Source organism: Hemitrygon akajei, chromosome 23 (genome assembly GCF_048418815.1).
Source record: "Hemitrygon akajei chromosome 23, sHemAka1.3, whole genome shotgun sequence".
Classification (NCBI taxonomy): Eukaryota; Metazoa; Chordata; class Chondrichthyes; order Myliobatiformes; family Dasyatidae; genus Hemitrygon; species Hemitrygon akajei.
The window spans coordinates 26,860,303-26,881,679 of NC_133146.1; the positions used below are offsets into that span (position 1 = coordinate 26,860,303).

At 39.3% G+C, this 21,377-nt stretch overlaps 1 protein-coding gene across 5 annotated transcripts in view; it reads right to left on the reverse strand.

Annotated features, from left to right (window-relative positions):
* cabcoco1 (ciliary associated calcium binding coiled-coil 1) overlaps positions 1–21,377 on the reverse strand; it is a 112,429-nt gene that overhangs the window by 70,667 nt on the left and 20,385 nt on the right. For all 5 annotated transcript variants that reach the window (XM_073027248.1, XM_073027246.1, XM_073027245.1 and 2 more), the window contains exons 2-4: positions 16,115–16,221; positions 3,503–3,672; positions 2,008–2,152 (exon numbers count right to left, since the gene is read on the reverse strand). In XM_073027248.1, coding sequence (XP_072883349.1) covers positions 2,008–2,152; positions 3,503–3,672; positions 16,115–16,221 — 422 coding nt within the window. The remainder of the gene's footprint in view (positions 1–2,007; positions 2,153–3,502; positions 3,673–16,114; positions 16,222–21,377) is intronic.

Sequence of the window (21,377 nt, forward strand, 5' to 3'; positions counted from 1 at the left end):
GTCAATAACAATAACTCAAGTGCCAGTGGAGCGGTCATTTTTGTGACTGTGCCAGTGTTGGGCGAGGTAAACTATCTGGTAAGTTTCTCTCTTTCTCTTGTTATTTGTTCATTCTTCATCTGTTAGGGCATAGTAGTTTAGTGAGAATGGCTCCAGGGGCAGTGTTTTGTACTCTGTGTGGGAGGTGGGAAGTCTGGGAGACCTTCACTCTCCCAGACAAACACATCTGCACCAGGTGCACTGAGTTGCAGCTCCTGAGATAACATATTAATGAATTGGAGCTGTAGATCAATGACTTTCAACACATATGGGAGAATGAGGAGGTGATAGACATGAGCTACAGGAAGGTACTCACCCCTAGATTGCAGGTGACTGTCAGGAGGAGAAGGAGAAATGTACAGCCGGTGCAGAGAACACCTGTGGCCATTCCCTCAATTAATAATTATATAACATTGGATAATGTTGAGGGGGACGGCCTACCAGTGGGGAACCACAGTGACTGGGTCTCTGGCACTTGAATATGGTGTTGTGGCTCAGAACAGCAGAAAGATGACAAGGACTGCAGTGTTGATAGGAGATTCTTTAGTCAGAGGGACAGAGAAGAGGTTCTGTGGGCACAATAGAGACATCTGGATGGTATGTTGCCTCCCTGGTGCCAGGATCAGGTCCATGGCATTCTCAAGGGTGAGGGTAAGCAGCCAGATGCCTTTCGCCTAGTAGACTCAACCACAAACTGTTCTTAAAAACCATTTTGTAGGCACTCTACAAAGGACCTTTGTTGGAATCCAGCACCAACCTGGTTTTTCCAAGTATACTTGCCTTCTGAAATTCCCTATGACCATCGTAACACTGCCCATATTACATGCCTTTTCTATTTCCCATTGAAACTTATATCCCACATCCCGCTTACTATTCAGAAGCCTGTATATAACTCCCATCAGGCTTTTTTCACTCTTGTAGTTCTTTGATTTTACCCACAAGAATTCTACATCTTCTGATCCTATGTCACCTCTTTCTAAGAATTTGATTTCATTTTCTACCAACAGAGCCACCTCACCCTCTCTGCCTACCTGCCTATTCTTTCGATAACAGGTGTATCCTTGACTATGATTTTCTTTCAGTCATGGTTCAGTGATGCCCACAACGACATACCTGCCAATCTCTAACTGCGCTACAAGATTATCCACTATATTCCATATACTGTGTACGGTCAAATGTAATGCCTTCAGTTCTGTATTCTTCGTCCTTTTCAAATTTGCCACCACGTTACACTTCAACTCATTCCACTGACTGCAGTTTTGCTCTAACATCTGTCCTTCCTCTCAGTCTCGGTTTTCATCACTGATTACATGTATCATGTGAAAGCTGATTTTAAAAATAAAACAACGGTCTCTTTAATATTTCTGAGGCAAAGAAAAAGTAATTACTATATTAATATAAAAAGTTAATCATGGAGAATATATTTCAATTCCGAATATCACTATTTGTGGGTAAAAGCGAATCAGATTAGCAGAATAAGGTGAATAAGTCAACAACGAGAAAGGGAGAGCACTGAACACAGGGCAATGAACAACGATTCAATAATATTAAAAGAGGAAAATACATTGTGGAAGCATATCATATCTTGCTGTGATTTCCTATGCGCAGAAGTAGATTGGTTCCCAAGATATTGTTTTTCAATTAGGTTACATTATCTGATGACTTCAGTTGTGATGACATCATAAATGTCCATGGTAACTACAAAACAACTTTTTCTAAGTTCCATATGTCTTAAGACATGCCAAGGTATTTTAAGTTTAGTTGGTTCATAAGAAGAATAAGGAAACTAAGGAAAGCAAGAAAAAGTTCATCTTTCTCATTTTTATTCCAATTTATAAGAAAGAAAATGCAAAATGCCCCCAAATATGAAAGATTAAATGACTTTGATCTTGAAGAAAAGCCTCTCACTGTGGCTGAACAACTACAACTTGGGCGCTACTAATGTTGAGGAAGAGAGAGAACTAGTACCTGATCTTCATGTAATCAATAATGGCCTTGGCTTGGTCGACAGTGAAGAATTCCACACCACGACTCTTATCTGAACTTGACTGACTAACTTCAGTCATGAGTTTCGTGAGCTCTCTTAAGTTATCTAGCAATGGCAAGTGTTTGTCTGTAATAAAACATAACACCAACTGAGTGAATGCCTCAGAAGATATTCTGATTTGTGTAAAATTATAAAGCAATAAGCAGTGACAAAATAAATTTGAAAACTTGTTTTATCTACCATTAAAGAAATAATCTTTTATACATATACATGTTGTATCAAAATTTTATCTTTCAATCTGTAAGATTAATATGAATTTAACCTTTTCAAAAATCATAATATTTTCTTTGTTATGAGGTTTCTTTGCCCTTGGAGGTGAAACCCACAAAAAAATGTATGCATCGTTACTTACCAACGACAATCCAGAAATCTGTTCAGACAAACAAGCAAAATATTTCTTTGGTGTTCCCTTCCCTTTTTCTTGTAAACTACCTGTACCCCAGCTATCCCAGAATCTAGGTTCCCACTGATGCACCACCGCACCCCATCCCCACCAAGTGAACCTTGAGCACTTGCAACATTAATATTTCCTCACTTACAGTCCAACCAGCATGCTAGTCCACAATAACTCTTGGAGATTCAAGACTCCAATATTCCCAGATCTAGAGTTATGTAATAATCCAGATACGGCCAAAAATTCTATACAACATATTTCATGCTGCAACTCAACTCTTCAATGTTATATCCTCAAATGATTAATTATTTTGTCTCTATCCCAAATTACTTCCAGATCTGAATGTGTAGGTATTATGACACGAAGATGAAAGCACTTCATATCTGACTGATCATGATGAGATTGAGTCATTTACTTACACAGATAGATGCTGCAGGGTAGTGGTTAACATAGTGCTATTACTACACCAGTAAACTGAGTTCAATTCATCCACTGTCTGTAAGAAGTTTGTATATTCTCCATGTGGATCTCTCCTGGCTGCTCCAGTTTCCTCATACATTCCAAAGACAGATGGGTTAATAGATTAATTGGACATATGGGTGTATTTGTGTGGCACAGGCTCATTGGGCTACAGGGGCCTGCAAGTGCACTGCATATCGAAATAAAATAAAATAGAACTCTACTTATGCAGTGCAAAAGCACGACCAAAGACATTATTTTTGTAAATATCTATTTGTTCTAAACTTTAAGAAACTAAATACATCTGGTATGAAAAGTATTTCCAGAAACAATTTTTATGAGGTACCTGGCAAATAGCCAAGCCATTTATTTACAAATCACAATAGCATGCTGATGTAAAGAACAACAAAGGTTCCAGACATGCTTGTTAGTTAATTTCCAGTAAGTGTCTATCAACTAATTCCATCTTCCAATTTAATGAAAATAACTTCCTGTTAAATTACTTCATTCACCTATGATTGATCAGGTATCTGTACGTAAGTGGCATCAAAAATTATACTTACTGCTGATGTTCTCCAAAATGATATTTAATATAGTCATGAAGACAGATATTTGAAGTAGTGTGAAGACTTGCTTCTTGGCCCACCAGAACCCAGAGACATAATAATCCAAGAGACTGCCTTCTTTCATGCAATACTGGTACTGTTTCAGTTGCAGAATTTCAGCCAATACTCTTTAATGAATAGAATGAAAAAAGTAAAATTACATTCCTATTCAAGCAATTTCATGGGTAACATACTGTATGTCTTTAAAATACAATACCATGGAATCCAATAACTGTGAATGAAATCTTCAAGGCTATTTCATTCTGAAAATATTGTTAGCAAATCAAACTGTGAAATTGTTTTCTGTACATTACCGTTCACTGGAACCCAATTAAGCACGGATACCACCAGGTTCAGGAACAGTTATTACTTTTTAACCATCAGGCTCCTGAACTAGCATATAACTTCATTCACCTTAACATTGAACTGATTCCACAAACTACAGACTCACTTTCAATTATTCTACAACTCCATATTATTTATATACTATTTTTGTTATTATTTGCACGGTTAGTGGTTAGCACAAAGCTTTACAGTGCCAGCAACTGGGGTTCAATTCCCACTACTGTCTGTAAGGAGTATGTATGTTCTCCCTATGAATGTGTGTGTTTCTTCTGGGTGCTCCAGTTTCCTCCCACAGATGTACCAGTTGATAGGATAATTAGTCATTGTAAGTTGTCCCATGATCAGGCTAGGGTTAAATCAGGAGATTGCTGAGTGGGCCAGCTCAAATGGCCAGAAGGGCCTAGTGCAAACTATATCGCAATAAATTAAAAAAAAATGTCTTCTTTTGCACATTGGTTGTTGTCAGTCTTTGTTACTTATAGTTTTTCATAAATTCTATTGTATTTCTTTATTTTCCTATAATTCCTGCAAGAAAACATATCTCAAGGTAGTTTCTGATGACATATATGTACTTAGATAATAAGTTTACTTTGGATTTTGAAAAGTAAAGATGCAGTTATACAGCATCTTTCCCAACCTCACTAAAACCCAAAGATTTTCACATCTAATCAAGTGCATACTTTTAAAGTGTGGTCACTGTTATAATTAGGGAAACACAACAGTGAGTCTGGAAGAATGTAGTAGATCCCTACAAACACCAATGACATCAAGTCAAAGTCAAGTTAATAGTCATATGGACAAATACATGTACACATGCACAGGTGCAATGAAAATCTTACTTGCAGCAGCATCATAGGCACATAACATCATATAAGCAGCATTCACAAAAAAAAACATGAACATCAATTTTACAACAAAGAACACAATTAGAACAAAAAAAAACAAAGCAACACACACAAAATGCTGGTGGAACACAGCAGGCCAGGCAGCATCTATAGGGAGAAGCAAAACAATTCGTACATAAAATCTTGAAATTCCCATGCCTCCTGTAACAGGAAACAACAATGCCTCACTCATCAATGTGAAATATGCAAGCATAGGTCACTGGGAAACTTTCAAAGCTGAAGCAGGGTTTAGTTTATTTTATGGTAAATGTTAGTGTCTTGGCATTTTGTTGTACAATGAAACATGATCTCTTTTCTTTTTCAAAGTGTTAAATCCAGTGCTTTGGACTAGAACCATGCTGTGCAATGTGTTAACTTATTTTTATAGTAGGCTTTGCTATTTAAAACAAAGATGAAGAGAGGTTTGTCATTGTTTTGCACACTTGCACCATGGCTCATTTTTTTTAATAACCTATGCAGAGGGATCATTGGGGTGGAAAAATTAAACATTGCACTGAAGCATCTAAGGATAAATTAGATGGCTGTAACGTGAGTTGATTCCCTTGCATTATATACACTGACCACAACCACCTGCTCTGGTCTTGGCCTGTCCTTTCATGCCCAAGCATATGATCTTGAGTTGTATTAAATTTCATTTACCTCAATTCAATCAAAATATTATGACAATGTAGTCTTGTTCTAACACGTTCAAGTGCTCCTGCTGAATATTTCGTTTTGAAGGCAGCTTGGAACTTCCTGCAATATTTGATGCATTACTTCTTGAAAAGGAGCGGCTTTCACTCTTCAGGTATTCCCTAAATGTCATTAGGTAGATCAGAGATGCCATGCATAAGCATATTTCCCTTCTACAGAGCACATGGTACTCATTCCTCTTCTGCAAGTGTATCAATATGCATATCCCACACATTCTGCTCCCACTCACACACCTACTCATTGTAAGCAAAGTTCCACTAGCATTGCACAGATAACTGACTCCAAGGAGATGAATAAAGACAACAGGGACCAGACATTGTCATTTGGGATCTGTCAGCAGAGCAGCTGCAGGTCTGGAGGTCGAGACAATGGTGCAGTGTTTGAATGCCAGCTGATCATTGCACCATTACCTACCCACTCCTCTGAAAAGCCGCCTCATGTGCAGGGATTTAAGGGCATCAATTAAAGTTCTCATTAGACTCCCATACACAACACTAACCCACTTATCCATGCTCTACAGCTAGCCATCCCCTTTGGTCTGTCAAAAGCCCATGGCAGCAATATGAACTTAGCCAACATTCAGTGGCCAATTTAATAGGGACTTCCAGTGCCTAATAAATTGGCCGCTGAGTGTATGTTTGTGGTCTTCTGCTGTAGCCCATCTACTTCAAGGATCAATGTGTTGCGTGTTCAGAAATGCTCTTCTACACACCACAGTTATAACACATGTTTCTTTGAGTTACTCTTGCCTTCCTGTTAGTTTGAACCAGTCTGGCTCTTCTCCTCTGACCTCTCCCATTAACAAGATGTTTTTGCCCACATAACTGCTTCTCACTGGACTTTTTTTTTTGCTTTTTACACCATTCCCTGTAAACTCTAGAGACTGTTGTACGTGAAAACTCCAGGAGATCAGCAGTTTCTGAGATACTCAAATCTGGCACCCACAATCAAAGTCATTTATATCACATTTCTTCCCTATTGCAATCTTTGGTCCGAACAACAAATGAACCTCTTGACCATGTCTGCATGTTTTTATGCATTGAGTTTCTGCCATATGATTGGTTGATCAGATATTTGCATAAACAAGCAGCTGCAGGTATACCTCATAAAGTGGCCACTGAGTTGATTATTATTTCATGTTTTTATTCCTTGCTTGTTCTGCTGTTGCAGTATTATCACAGTCAATTCTAAATAAAAGACATAAGTGTGAGATCTGCTCTAAATTGCAAAATCTGTTACTGATCATTAAAATGACACCAGTATTAACTGAAAAGGAAAGGAACCAGCCTTCCAGTAGCCGGATGGCAGACACCCAGGAGGCATTTTGATATACTACTAAGATATCAAACCACATCTGTCATTCTGGTGTAGCACTTTACACTCTGTGATTCTCCTGTCCATTCATCCCTCCTGGCACTTATCCCTGAAAATGGCAGAAGTGCCACACTCGTCCGATCATTTCCTCTCTCACCTCCATTCAGGGCCCTAAACCATTGTTTCCAGGTGAAGCAACAATTCACATATGAATCTGTTGGGTCATCTACTGTATCCATTACTCCCGGTACAGTCTCCTCTACACTGATGAGACCTGACGTAGATCGGGAGACTGCTTTGTTGAGCATCTCAGCTCCATCCTCAAAAAGTGCAATTTCCGGTGGCCAACCATTTCGATTCCTATCCCCATTCCCATGACATGCTCGTCCATGACCTCCTTTACACATCCATGGGTGTGTTGGTTGTTAATGTAAATGACACATTTTCAGTATGTCTCCATGCACATGCAAATCTGAATCTGAATCCAGGTACCCTGGCTTCTTTCCACATCTCAAAGACATATGGACAGGCTAGTTAATTGGCCTCTGTAAATTGAGCCCCTAGTGCATTTGTAGGTGGTAAAATTTGTGGAGAATTGGTGGGAATGTGAGGAGAATAAAGTGCGTTAGTGTAAGATTAGGGGACTTGATGGTAAGAATTGTCTCAATAGGCTGAAGGGCCTGTTCTGCACTATATCTTTCTATGACTCTAAAACAAATAAAGAGTAATACACTGTGGTGAACTACATATACCTGTCTGGACACGCTCCCCCTGCTGACTGCTCCTGTGGCTCCTCCCACGGACCCCGGTATAAAGGTGTGATGGTCACTTGCTGCTTGTTCTTTCTTCCAGCCAATAAAAGCCTATATCTCACCTCACGTCTCCAAGAGTTATTGATGGTGCATCATACACAAAATATTGCCAACTTTTGTTTCTAAATGAAGATGAGTAACATAAACCAATGGGACCACTTTGACAAATAAGAGAAAATCTGCAGATGCTGGAAATCCAAGCAACACACACAAAATGCTGAAGGGTCTTGGCCCCAAGCATCGACAGAACTCTTTTCTGGCCTGCTGAGTTCCTCCAGCATTTTGTATGGGTCAGCTTGACAAGCTAGTGTCCTTGGCTTAGTGATTCTCAAGACTCATCTCAACTCAGATGTGCATACTTGTGATTTCCAGTGCTTTCCTGATATCCATGAAGCATGCAGGCATAAATATCCAAAACATACTGGCATATGCACTGCAGCTAACTAGCAGTTCCTTAGGGAACCACCAGCTGGCATCATGTTGAAGCTCATTATTTAGCTGAGAGGTCCAGATAGGATGTGTCATCTCTATAGATTTTCTCAGAGTATAGTCTTTATAAATGTGCTTATTGTTTCCCTGTCATTAGACTCCTAACCCTCCCCAATGGCTAACTTCGTAATCTAGTAATGCAGTATCACTACTGCTATCACAGCCGTGGCATCCAAATGGAAGAGTAGCACTCACTATGAACACAGTCTGTGGATCTTGAGTGTTGCCTGAACAGCCCACAGTCAGTTTTGAAGATGTTTAAACAGCCAAGTGTTCCTTGAAGGAGTAAGCCAGAGGTGTCGAACTCAATTGCACATGGGGCCAAAACTCAAAGCACACTTTAGGTCGTGGGCCGAACAGGATAAACATTTATTGAACAAACTAAAAATAAACATTTTTTGAACATAAATATGAATAAAAACAGACAGGAATATTATTCCAGAAAAAATAAACTAAAACTTTAAATAACTTAAATATTTTGCTCTCCATAAAAATATCTCCTGTCAGTATTATACAAGTTAGAAATATGAGCATGCTGCAAAAAAACCCTGAAAATATAAATAAAATTTGTGCTTTTCAGCAAAAGTTAAAACAACAACAAATCAAAACACTCAGTTTTCTTTGCTCTTATGCTGTTTTGTCAGAGCTGGATGCTTGGCATCTTTTCTTGGCATTAAGTTCGTTTAGGTTTGGTGTAAGGTTCTGTGTTGTGGAGATTCTCAGGATGGACTGCTGGTGTTCATCAGTGAGACGACTCCTGTGTGATGTTTTGTTAATCTTCATCACTGAAAAAAGATTCTCACACAGATATGTGCTACCAAACATGCACAAGGTTTGAGCCACATGTAGATGGAGCTGAGGCATTGCTTCAGGAATGGAGCGAATAAACTGTACGGGCTCTGGAGTGTCGTACTTTGCCTTAGTGTCCCATTATACTGCAGCTCTATCAGCTCCATCTGAATCTGTACAGGTGCAGTTTCCACGTCGACAGCAAATGGGTTGCGAAGCAGCTCGAAATTAATTTTTTGTGCTTCAAAGTCACCAAAGCGCCGTGCGAACTCAGTGCGAATAATAGCGTTGTATACAGCAACAGACACTTGACGCGGGAATGTTCCCGGGTAGCCTATCGGCAGCTGTTGCGCTGCATTATGGGGTCTGTAGTTTGTATGTTATCAGCGCTTCATATCGCCGGGCCATTAATAATTAAAATAATAGATCTATCTAAAATGATCTCGCGGGCCGGATATAATTGTACGCCGGGCCGGATATGGCCCGCGGGCCTTGTGTTTGACACCTATGGAGTAAGCTAAGCAACATCTAGTATCCTATGCTGCTAATTATATTCAAACTGTTCTAGATCAGTCTTGTGTGGAGCTTGGAACTCCAACATTAGATTGTACAGATAGAAATACAGCAAAATATCAGGCATGTTAAGGAGAGAGAGCGAGCCTGTGGTATGTCGAATACTGGGTGAACAAGTAGTCTTTGCTGTTGTTTTGCTCACGCTTGAGTGCTTGGTGGCGGGAGGGAGGGGAGCTGGTGGGGACTTTGGGGTTCTAACATTTAACTGTCATTCATTCTCTGGGGGCACTCTTCTGTTTTCATGGATGTTTGCGAAGAAAAAGCATTTCAGGCTGTATATTGTATACATTTCTCAGAGATTAAAAGTACCTTTGAAATCTTTGAATAGTGACCAGGAGTGCCTGGTCCAATTTTGTAATGAGCAATTTCATTTAACAATCACTGCACATACATCCTGATTCAGAGGTTAAAAAAAAAATCATCTTTGAATAAATAACAGCTAAGCAATACCAATACCAAGCAATCCAAATGCTGGACTGCAGTATTTGACTTACAAATGATATTTATTGTGCTACACCATGTCTGATTTCCATTTGCACCATGAAATCTTATATAAGCTTCTGAAAACAAATGAGATACAAGTAATTTTGTATACTTAATTTGAATTACAATAGAGAATTTTAAAGATGTTTTTCTATTTAGTTCAATTAATAGATGTTTGACTCACAATGTCACATTAGCAAGATTTGAAAGAAAATATATTCTTACATTCTGCAGTACTACATTAGTGATTTATTTGAGATTATATTTATTTGTGATATACTCGAGATCCTGACCCAAGTTTTAAAGGGCACTAATGTTGTTATATTAAAAGCTCCTGTTGATCTTCTCAAACAATCTTTTATCTCAGGAAATACTTGCTCTGAAAGCTCACATCCTGTAGCTAATTCTTTGAGATGCAAATCCAGCTAATTTATACAGAACTCTGAATATCTTTATATAACAAATATACTTCCCTTGTGACAAACTGCAATTATTAGGACTATTGAGGAGTGCAGTGTGGGAGCACACATATAAAACCAAACAGATCTGTTTTTACCCACTTAACCAGGTGGAAACTCAGGGCTTCTGAACACAGGCTTGCACTCAGTTAAGGGTTCACCAGGATTTCGCATGAATTGGGGAACTTCAGTTATAGGAAGAGGTTAGATAGGCTGTGTCTTTTTTCCTTAGAGTGAAGGAGGTTGAGGAGGATCCTGATGGGAGGTATGGAGGTGTATAAAATTATGAAATTAATAGATTGTCAAATCCTTTGACCATGGTAGGCATGTCAAAAAACAAGAGGTTTACAGAGAGAGGAAGGAGTCTTGAAGATTTTTTTAATGCATGGAGTAGTTAATATTTAAATATCATGCCAGAAGAGATGTGGAATCAGATACAATCACAACGTTTAAGAGGCATTTTGACAAGGATACTTTTCCAAAGTGGACAAATGGGATTTGTCTACATGGACTAAAAGCTCAGCATATACATGGTGGATCAAAGGGTTTTTACTGTACAACTCTATAATCCTTGGGACACATGTACTGTATGAAAAAGCATCTAGTGTTTTCCAGGTGTATTTGACGAATACAGGTATCGATTATAACCAACACAGAAACTCCAACGTTTCTATGATAAACTCTTCCATCTTCTTCAGGGATGATGCCTGGGTAAGTCTAGTCCAGTGGTACCCCTTCATCATTCTGAACACTTTCTATTGTTCTTTCTCAAACTTTTACCACGCAATAAATGTAGCCCAGTTTTCCAAACTTGTCCCCGATATCATATTCTGTAATTCTAGTGAATCTAAGCTGCACTCATTCATGGAATCATCTGCTTCTACCGTCCATTTCATTCCATCTTTCATTTAAACAAGGTTCTCAACAAAGTTATCATTTTATCTCACCTCACAGACCTTGGCCTGATGGTGAGATGGCTTTGTCCAGTCTGATGGTGAGGCCATCAGTCTGGACAAAACAGAGGCCTTATTTCACAGCCAGCTCCTGGAACCGAGGCTGTGCTGCTTTCCATCACCATCAAAGGCATAACACTGAATTTAAATACCTCGGCAGTGCCGTTTCCTGTGACGGATAAAGAAATCAATGTGAAGTTTTGGGCCACCTGTGACCACGTGCTAAACCAGCACAATAGCGCACCTTGGGTAAACTTGCTCATAGCAACTTAGAAGATAGGTGACATGCAGACCTGGAGAACACCCAGAAGAAGAAGAAAGCAGCAGCAACAGCAGTGTCTATAGTATCAGGATAACTCCCTTTTCCCACTGTTAATGTCTATGTTGTTCAAGAATTGGCCTCTTAAGTCACCTCCACTAACACATCAGATGTGCTGCACAAATACAATTGTCGTCGTTGAAATCAACGGACAACCAACACAGGTCTTTGCCTAAATGGAAAATAGTGTCCCTTTTCACCTAGACCATTGAAAACATTGTTCTCCATTAACAAAGACCACTAAACATATTCCATTGATTATGGGAACATAACGATAGATTGATTAACATTGATTACATAAAGGCACTCCTGCATCCACTTTTCAAATCAAATGTTTGGGTTAACAATCATGCTTTAAACATTTACTGCAAATGTGTTACCACATGAACCAAAACAGCCTAACTTATAAGTTTGTGTAAGCCACTGAACAAACTCTAAAGTGTCCAGAAGTGACTCATTAGTCAGGGGACCAGACAGGAGATTCTGTGGACATGAATGGGACACCCAAATGGTATATTGCCTCCCAGGTGCCAGGGTCAGGGACGTCTCAGATCGTGTCCGCAACATTTCAGAGAGGGAGTGAGAGCAGCCAGACAGATGTCTTGGTACATATTAGTACCAATGACATAGGAAGGAAAACAAAGAGGTCATGAAAAGAGAACTGAGAGAGCTAGGTAAAAAACTGAGAAGCAGGACTTCCCAGGTAGTAATTTCATGTGCCAGTGAGGGTAGAAACAGAATGATTTGGCAAATTAATGCATGGCTGAGAAGCAGGTGCAAGGGTCAGAGTTTCAGGTTCTTTGATCATTGGGATCTCTTCTTAGGGAGGTATGACCAGTTCAAAAGTGACGGGTTGCACCTGAGCCTGAGGGGAACCAATATTCTCGTGGGCAGGTTTGTTAGAGCTGGGAGAGGGTTTAAGCTAATTTGGCAGGGGAGTGGGAACCTGGGTGAAGGGATTCAGGATACAACGCATGGTAAAAAAAGCAAAGATAGCATGCAGTCAAACTGTCAGGAAGGATAGGCAGATGATAGGGCATAACTGCAGCCAGCAAGGTGAGTATCAGTGCATTAGGAATGCAGTATCAAAAACGGCAGCAAATACAGTACTCAAAGTGTTACATCTCAATGCACAAAGTATAAGAAATAAGGTGGATGATCTTGTTGCACTTTTACAGATTGTCAGGTATGATGTTGTGGCTATCACTTAATCATGGCTGAAGGATGGGAATTGGGAGCTGAATGTTCAAGGTTACATGTTGTATTGAAGGGATAGGAAGGTAGGCAGATGGGGTGATGTGGTTCTGCTGGTAAAGAACGGCATCAAATCAGTAGAAAGATGTGATATAGGAACTGAAGAGTTAAGAAACTGCAAGGGTAAAAGGACGCTGATGGCAGTTATATACAGGCCTCCCAACAGTAGCTGGGATGTGGTCCATAGATTGCAACAGGAAATAGAAAAGCTGTGTCGAAAGGGCAATGTTATGATAGTTATGGGAGATTTCAACATCCAGTTCGATTGGCAGGAAATGGATCTCAAAAGAGTGAATTTGTTGAATGCCTATGAGATGGCTTTTTAGAGCAGTTTGTCATTGAACCTACTAGGGGCTCAGTTATACTGGATTGGGTGTTATGTAATGAACTGGGGGTGATTAGGGAGCTTAAGGTAAAAGAACCCTTAGGAGGCAGTGATCACGACATGATTGAGTTTAACTTGAAATTTGATAGGGAGAAAGTAAAATCTGACATAGCAATATTTCAGTGGAGTAAAGGAAGTTACAGTGGTATGAAAGAGGAGTTGGCCAAAGTAAGTTCGAAGGAGATGCTGGCAGGGATGACAGCAGAGCAGCAGTGGTGCAAGATTCTGGGGAAAATGAGGAAGGTGTAGGATAGCTGTATTACAAAAATGAAGAAATACTCAAATGGCAAAATAGTACAATTGTGGCTGACAAGGGATGTCAAAGCTAATATAAAGCAAAAGAGAGGGCAAAGCTAATATAAAGCAAAGCAAAAATAAGTGGGAAGACAGGATTAGGAAGCCTTTAAAATCCTACAGAGAGCAACTAAAAGAATCATTAGGAGTGAAAGCCAGCTAGCAAACAATATCAAAGTGGATTGTAAAAGCTTTTATGTAAATGACTATAAATTGCACATTGCATATTTAAATGGAGATATAACATAAAGATTTTTACTTCTCATGTATGTAAAAGATGTAAGAAATAAACTCAATTCAATTCACTTCAAAAAATAAAAGAGAGATGAGAGTGGATAAAGGACTGCTAGAAAATGAGGCCGAAGGAATAATAACGGGACAAAGAAATGACAGATGAATTAAATGAGTATTTTACATCAGTCTTCACTGTGGAAGACATTAGCAGTATGTCAGATATTGAAGGGTGTGAGGGAAGAGAAGTGAGTGCAGTTACTATTACAAGGGAGAAGGCATTCAAAAAGCTGAAAGACCCAAAGATACCTACGCACTTGGACCAGATGAACTGCACTCTGGGATTCTGATAGATGTAGTGTTACAGATTGTGGAGGAATTAGTAATGATCTTTCAAATATCATTGGACTCTGACATAGCACCAGAGGACTGGAAAATTGCAAATGTCACTCCACTCTTTAAGAAAGGACGAAGGCAACAAAAAGGAAATTATAGACCAGTTAACCTGACCTCAGTGTTTGGGAAGATGTTGGAGTCAATTGTTAAGGATGAGGTTATGAAGTACTTGGTGACACAGAACAAGGTAGGATAAGGTTAGCATGGTTTCCTTAATGAAAAATCTTGCCTAGCAAACCTGTTGGAATTCTTTGAGGAGATTACACATAGGATAAATTAAGGGGTTGTAGTGGATGTTGTAAATTTCACCTTTCAGAAGGTCTTTGATGAGGTCCCACACATTAGGCTGCTTACCAACTTAACAGCCCATGGGATTACATGAAAATTACTGACATGGTTAGAGCACTGGCTGATTGGTAGGTGGCAGTGCGTGGGAATAAAAGAATCCTCTTCTGTTTGGCTACCAGTGACTAGTGGTGATCTGCATGGGTCGGTGTTGGGACCACTTCTTTTTATACTGTATATCAATGATTTAGATGATGGAATAGATGGCTTTGTTTCCAAGTTTGCAGATGATACGAAGACTGGTGTAGGAGCAGGTAGTGTTGAGGAAACAGGTTGGCTGCAGAAGGACTTAACAGATTAGGAGAATGGGCAAGAGAGTGGCAAATGAAATACAATGTTGAAAAATGCATGGTCATGCACTTTGGTAGTAGAAATAAATGTGCAGACCTCTTTCTAAATGGAGAGAAAATCCAAAAATCTGACATGCAAAGGGACTTGGGAGTCCTAGTGCAAAACACCCTAACTTGCAGGTAGAGTCAGTGGTGCGGAAGACAAATGCTATGGTAGCATTCACTTCAAGAGGTCTAGAATACAAGAGCAGGGATGTGATGCTGAGGCTTTATAAAGCATGGGCAAGGCCTTGCCTTGAGTATTGTGAACGGTTTTGAGCTCCTCATCTAAGAAAAGATATGCCGGTATTGGAGAGGGTTCAGAGGAGATTCACAAGGATGATTCCAGGAATGAAAGGGTAATCATATGAGGAACGTTTGATAGCTCTGGGTCTGTACTTGCTAGAACTCAGGATGAGGGGAAATCTCATTGAAACATTTTGAATGTTGAAAAGCCTAGACAAAGTAGATGTGGAAAGGGTGTTTTCCATGGTGGGGGAGTCTAGGACAAGAGGCCACAACCTTAGTATAGAGGGATGTCCATTTAAAATAGATGCGGAGACATTTCTTTAGCTGGGGGTGGTGAATTTGTGGAATTTATTTCCACAGGCAGCTGTGGAGGCCAGGTCATTGGGTGTATTTAAGGCAGAACTTGATAGGTATAGGTAGAACTTGATTGGACATGGTATCAAAGGTTACGGGAGAAGGCCTGGGAGTGGGGCTGAGGTGGGGAAAAAAGGATCAGCCATGACTGAATGGCGGAGTGGACTCGATGCGCCAAATGATCTAATTCTGCTCCTATGTCTTATGGTCTAAAAATAGCAAGTGACTCAAAGTCAACTTCTCTAAGTTTTATATTCCTTGCGATCTTTATGCTGTATTTTAGTGGTAGATTCTTGTGCATGTGAAGTTAATCTAATATTATACACCACATAACATCACTATACATGCAAATAGTTCCTCTGCACCAACATGGTATCTGCAAAGAACTGAAGAATGAAAATGGCCATCCAAACACTGATAATTGGGAATCTCCATTCTGTAGTCCTTGCTGGCTATACAGCACTACCCTAAATATTCCATTCCCAAACTTTCCTGAACATTTCCAAACCATCCAAAACAATTATTCTTTAAGTAGCACTTACAAAGAGAAGATATAATTTAACATGTTTTTGAAGAGTTTAAAGTGGTCTTACTACTTACTTCTCAACGAAATCCACTTTTAATAGTACAAGTTCAGACATCTCGGAAAAGGAGATAAATTTCCAGGCCAGTGGGTTTTCTCTTTCCTTCACAGTGACCTCTTCAATCTATTTAATAAACAGAAACATAACTTACAGTAAATCACAATGATTCACTATAATGTGGATTTATTGGTGCTATATATGAAGTCAACGTCAGATGTTCATTTCATGTTCATTAAGTTTTATTTGTAGAAATTCTCTCTTAGCCTTTGTTTCATGAAAAATGTGCCTATATGTAACTCTACAGCAAATCAACAAATTATCTGACTGTAATACAGAGATAATGCAATTTAAGTTCATAATTCTTTTCATCACAATAAAATTCTTATCAGTTCATAACTATGATGATTTCACTGCCATATAAAACTCATCAGGTTTAATGTAGAACCTTCTACACAGTTAATGCTGGTGTGGCTGTGATAGTATTAGGTTTGCTGACTGTGAAGTTCTAAACTCCAACAATGATCTTAAGCCCAACCCAGTTATAGATAGTTATGGGTACCTCACCAGCTAACAAAGTAGTCTAAACACAGTTCATTTACATTTAGTGACACACTCTTCAAGAGTCTGTGAAGATTCGGCATGACAGCTAAAACTTTGACAAACTTCTATAGATGTGTGGTGGAGATAGTATATTGGCTGGCTGCATCATAGCTGGCATAGAAACATCAATGCATTTGAACAGAAAATCCTACAAAAAATGGAGGATATATGGCCCAGTCCATCATGGGTAAAGCCCTCCCTATCTTTGAGTATATCTATATGAAACACTGTTGCAAGAAAGCATTATCCATATCAGGAACCCCTGTCACCTAAGATATGCTCTTTCCTTGCTGCTGACATCAGGAAGTACAGGAGCCTCATGACTCACATATGAGGTTCAGGAACAGTGATGACCCCTTAACCATCAGGCATTTGAACCATAGGGGATAACTTTACTCAACTTCACTTGTCCCATCATTGAAATGTTCCCACAACCAATGGACTCACGTTCAAGGACTCTTCATCTTGTGTTCTCAACATTTATGCTTACTTATTTATTATTATTTATTTCTTTTTGTATTTGCACAGTTTGTTGATTGATCGCCCAAGTTGGTGCAGACTTTCACTGATTCTGTACTGATTACTATTCTAAAGATTTATTGAGAATGCCTGCAAGAAAATGAAACTGAGGCTGTATATTGTGACATATATTTTGATAATAAATTTACTTTAAACTTTTGAACTTTACATCCAGACAAAACTCTTAAAACACATTTAAAACTCATATTGGTTTTCTATCTTATATAAGATTTCCAAATTACAAATGATTTCCAAATCACGGATACAATTCCTATAAGCTAAAAAAATTCCATTGAGTCACAGATGAATGAATGGTTCATTGCAGAAATCAAAAGCAGAGGAATAGATTCTAGTCCCCCATCTTTCTGTCATCCTTCTTGATGTTCCCGAACCTGACTGCTCTCTACATTCACTTTGGGTTTTTTTTGCCACTGGAATGACTTCACACCATAAGACCTTAAGACATAGGCGCAGAATTAGACGATTTGGTCCATTGAGTTTGCTCTGCCATTTCATCATGGCTGATCCATTTACCTTCTCTGCCGCAATCTCCTGCCTTCTCCGTGTATCCCTTCATGCTCCATCATATTCTGCCTTAAATATACCCAATGGCTAGTCCTCCACAGCCAACTTGGCAATGAATTCCACGGCCTCACAACACTCTGGCTGAAGAAATTCTTCCTCAATTCTGCTCTAAAAGGATGTCCCTTTATTCTGAGGCTGTGTCCTCTGGTCTTGGACTCTCCCACCACAGGAAGCATCCTCTCCACATCTACTCTTTTGGGGTCTTTCAGCATTCAATAGATTTCAATAAGGTGACCCCTCATTCTTCTGAATTCCAGTGAGCAGAGGCCCCAAGCAATGAAATACTTCTTTTAATCCCAAATCATTTTCGTGAACTTCTTTGAACTCTCTCCAATGTCAGCACATCCTTCATTAGATAATCGGCCGAAAACTGCTCACTAACTCCAAGTGAGGCCTCAACAGTGCCTTATAAAGCCATTATATCCTTAGTTTTATATTCTAGCCCTCTCGAAATGAATGCTAACATCACTTTTGCCTTCCTCACCATTGACTCCATCTGCAAATTAACCTTTAAAGAATCCTGCACAATGACTCCCAAGTCTCTTTACATTCAAGATTTTTGAATTTTCTCTCCATTTAGAAAATAGTCTACACTTTTATTTCTTCTACCAAAATGCATGACCATACACTCCCCAACACTGTATTCATCTGCCACTTCTTTGCCCATTCTCATAATCTGTCTAAGTCCTTCTGTAGCCTTTCTACTTCCTCAAAACTACCTGCCCCTCCACCTACCTTTGTATCATCTACAAACTTGGCCACAAAGCCATCAATTCCATCATCCAAATCATTGACATATAACATAAAAAGAAAGGGTCTCAACACAGACCCTTGTGGAACACAACTAGTCACTGGCAGCCAACTAGAAAAGGCTCTCTTTATTCCCCCTCTTTGCCTCCTGCCAATCAATGGTCTATCCATACTAGTATCTTTCCTATAACACCATGGGCTCTTGTTAAGCAAGTTTTTGTGTGACACCTTATCAAAGGCCTTCTCAAAATCCAAGCACGTAACATCCACTGATTCTCCTTTGTCTATCCTTCTTATTTCTATAAAGAACTCCAACAGATTTGTCAGGCAAGATTTTCCCTTTAGGAAACCATTTTATCATATGGCTCCAAGTGCAGTGCCACAAAACCAATCATTAACAATTGATTCCAACATCTTACCACCCACCAAGGTCAGACTAACTGGCATATAATATTTTCTTCTGCCTCTCTCCCATCTTGATGAGTGGAATGAGATTTGTAATTTTTCATTTCGCCAGGATCAATTGATTCTTGAAATATCATTACTAATGCCTCCACAGTCTCTCCAGCCATCTCTTTCAGAATCCTGGGGTGTATACCATCTGGTCTAGGTAACCTATCTACCTTCAGACCTTTCAGTTACCAGAAAACCTTCTCCCTAGTAATGGCAACTTCACACACTTCTGCCACCTGACACACTCGAACTTCTAGCATACTGCTAGTATCTTCCATAGTGAAGTTTGAAGCAAAATACTTATTTAGTTCATCTGCCATTTCCTTATTCCCCCATTACTATCTCTCCTGCATCGTTTTCCAGTAGTCTGATATATACTCTCACTTCTCTTTTATACTTTATATATCTGAAGAAACCTCTGGTATCCTCTTTAATATTATTGGCTAGCTTACCTTTGTATTCCATCTACTCCATCTTTATAGCTTTTTAGTTGACTTCTGTTGGTTTTTAAAAGCTTTCCAATCCTCTAACTTCCCACTAATTTTTGCTCAGTTTTTGGCTTTTATGTTGGCTTTGACTTCGCTTGTCAGCACAGTTGTGTTATCCTGCCTTTAGAACATTTCTTCATCTTTGGGACATACATATCCTACATTGCTCCCAGAAATTCCAGCCATTGCTACTCTTCCTTGGTACTGTTCCTTTCCAGGAATTTTGCCCAGCTCCTCTCTCATGCCTCTGTAATTATATTTTATATATAATTATCAGTACATGCTTATAATAATTTTCCAGATACCTTTTTACACAAATGGTCTAAAAAAGCACCTGGAGACAGAGTTCCCAGACTCCTGCAATTAACGCCATGTAGCTAACTCTGAGAAAACACCTTCCAACTACACAGGACAACAAAGATTTTGCTTCTTGAATACTTTTGGGCTGCTGATCATGAAAATCACCATGCAACGTACACAAAATGCTGGAGGAACTAAGCAGGCCAGACAGCACTTATGGAGAGTCTCCAGTGCTGCCGAAGGGTTTTCTCCTGAAACGTCAACTGGACTTTTTTCCATAGATGCTGCCTGGCCTGCTGAGTTCCTCCACTATTTTGTGTGTGTTGCTTGGATTTCTAGCATCTGCAGATTTTCTCTTGTTTGTGACAAAATCAACATGAAATTTCCTCATCACGCACCATTTTTTCTGAAATTACCTATATTTGTTAATTCAATTCATACTTTAAGTCAGAATAACCAATGCCAAAAATTACACAGACGTCAGTCAAGAATGCTGCTGAAAATTTTATTGGCAACTTCAGAGTACCAAACTACTGAGCTGGTTGACGACATGCTACAAGCATACTAAACCATGAAGTGCAACATTCATTCCCATTAATACTTCTTCACTGAAAATCTTGGCGCTATCAGTGACGAGAATATTGAAAGGTTTCACCAGAACATTGTGGTCATGGAGAAACGGCATCAGAGCAACTGGAGTCCATCAAAGCTGGCTGATTATTGTTGGACACATCAGCGCGAAGTCTCAAAAACACCGAATACAAATGAAAATCATCAACAAAACATCTTTAGCTGAGTTGAACCGTTGCAAAGTGTCAGCACTATCATGCAATTTAAATGCATCATATGCAATTAAAATTAATTTCTTGTTTCTCAAAATATCTATGTGATACAAGTAGAATGGAATTATATTTGTGTTCAGCTTCAAAAGCTCTGTCACAGGCACAAAATAATTGTGAGGAAGCAATATTTTTGAAACAAAAAGGTTGTTGTCCGATGCTATTAAGAGATCGGCTCTTTGATATGCCAAGTGATAATATCAATCTGGTCTGCAAGCTTCCTTAAACTAAATAACTTAGCTAAACTGTCTGGTTTGAAACAAGCCCAATGAAATAATCCCATTGTTTTACAATGCAAGTTTTGAGAAATTAGTCCAGGTGCTGTGACCAGGCATCCTGGGTGCTACAGTATATTTGTCTGCAAAGCTGTCCTTTTAACTTCAGACTAATTATTGTTTACCATTTACATTAAGAACTGAAAACTGGCTTCTGTTTTTGAGAAGAAACTGAACAAAGGATATTAGTTGGAAGTTTATAAAAAACACAAAATGCTGGCAGAACTCAGCAGGCCAGACAGCATCTATGGGAGGAGGTAATAACGACATTTCGGGCTGAAACCCTTCATCAGGAGTGAAGTAACATGGGATGGTTGAGGGGGGATAAGAAGTGGGGGGAGGGATAAAGTAGAGAGCTGGGAAGTGATAGGCTGGAGGGAAATGGGCTAGGGGGAAGGTGGAGAATTATGGGAAATAAAAGAGAAAGAAAGGTAGGGCTGGGGGGAGAGATTATAGTGAGGGGGGAAAAG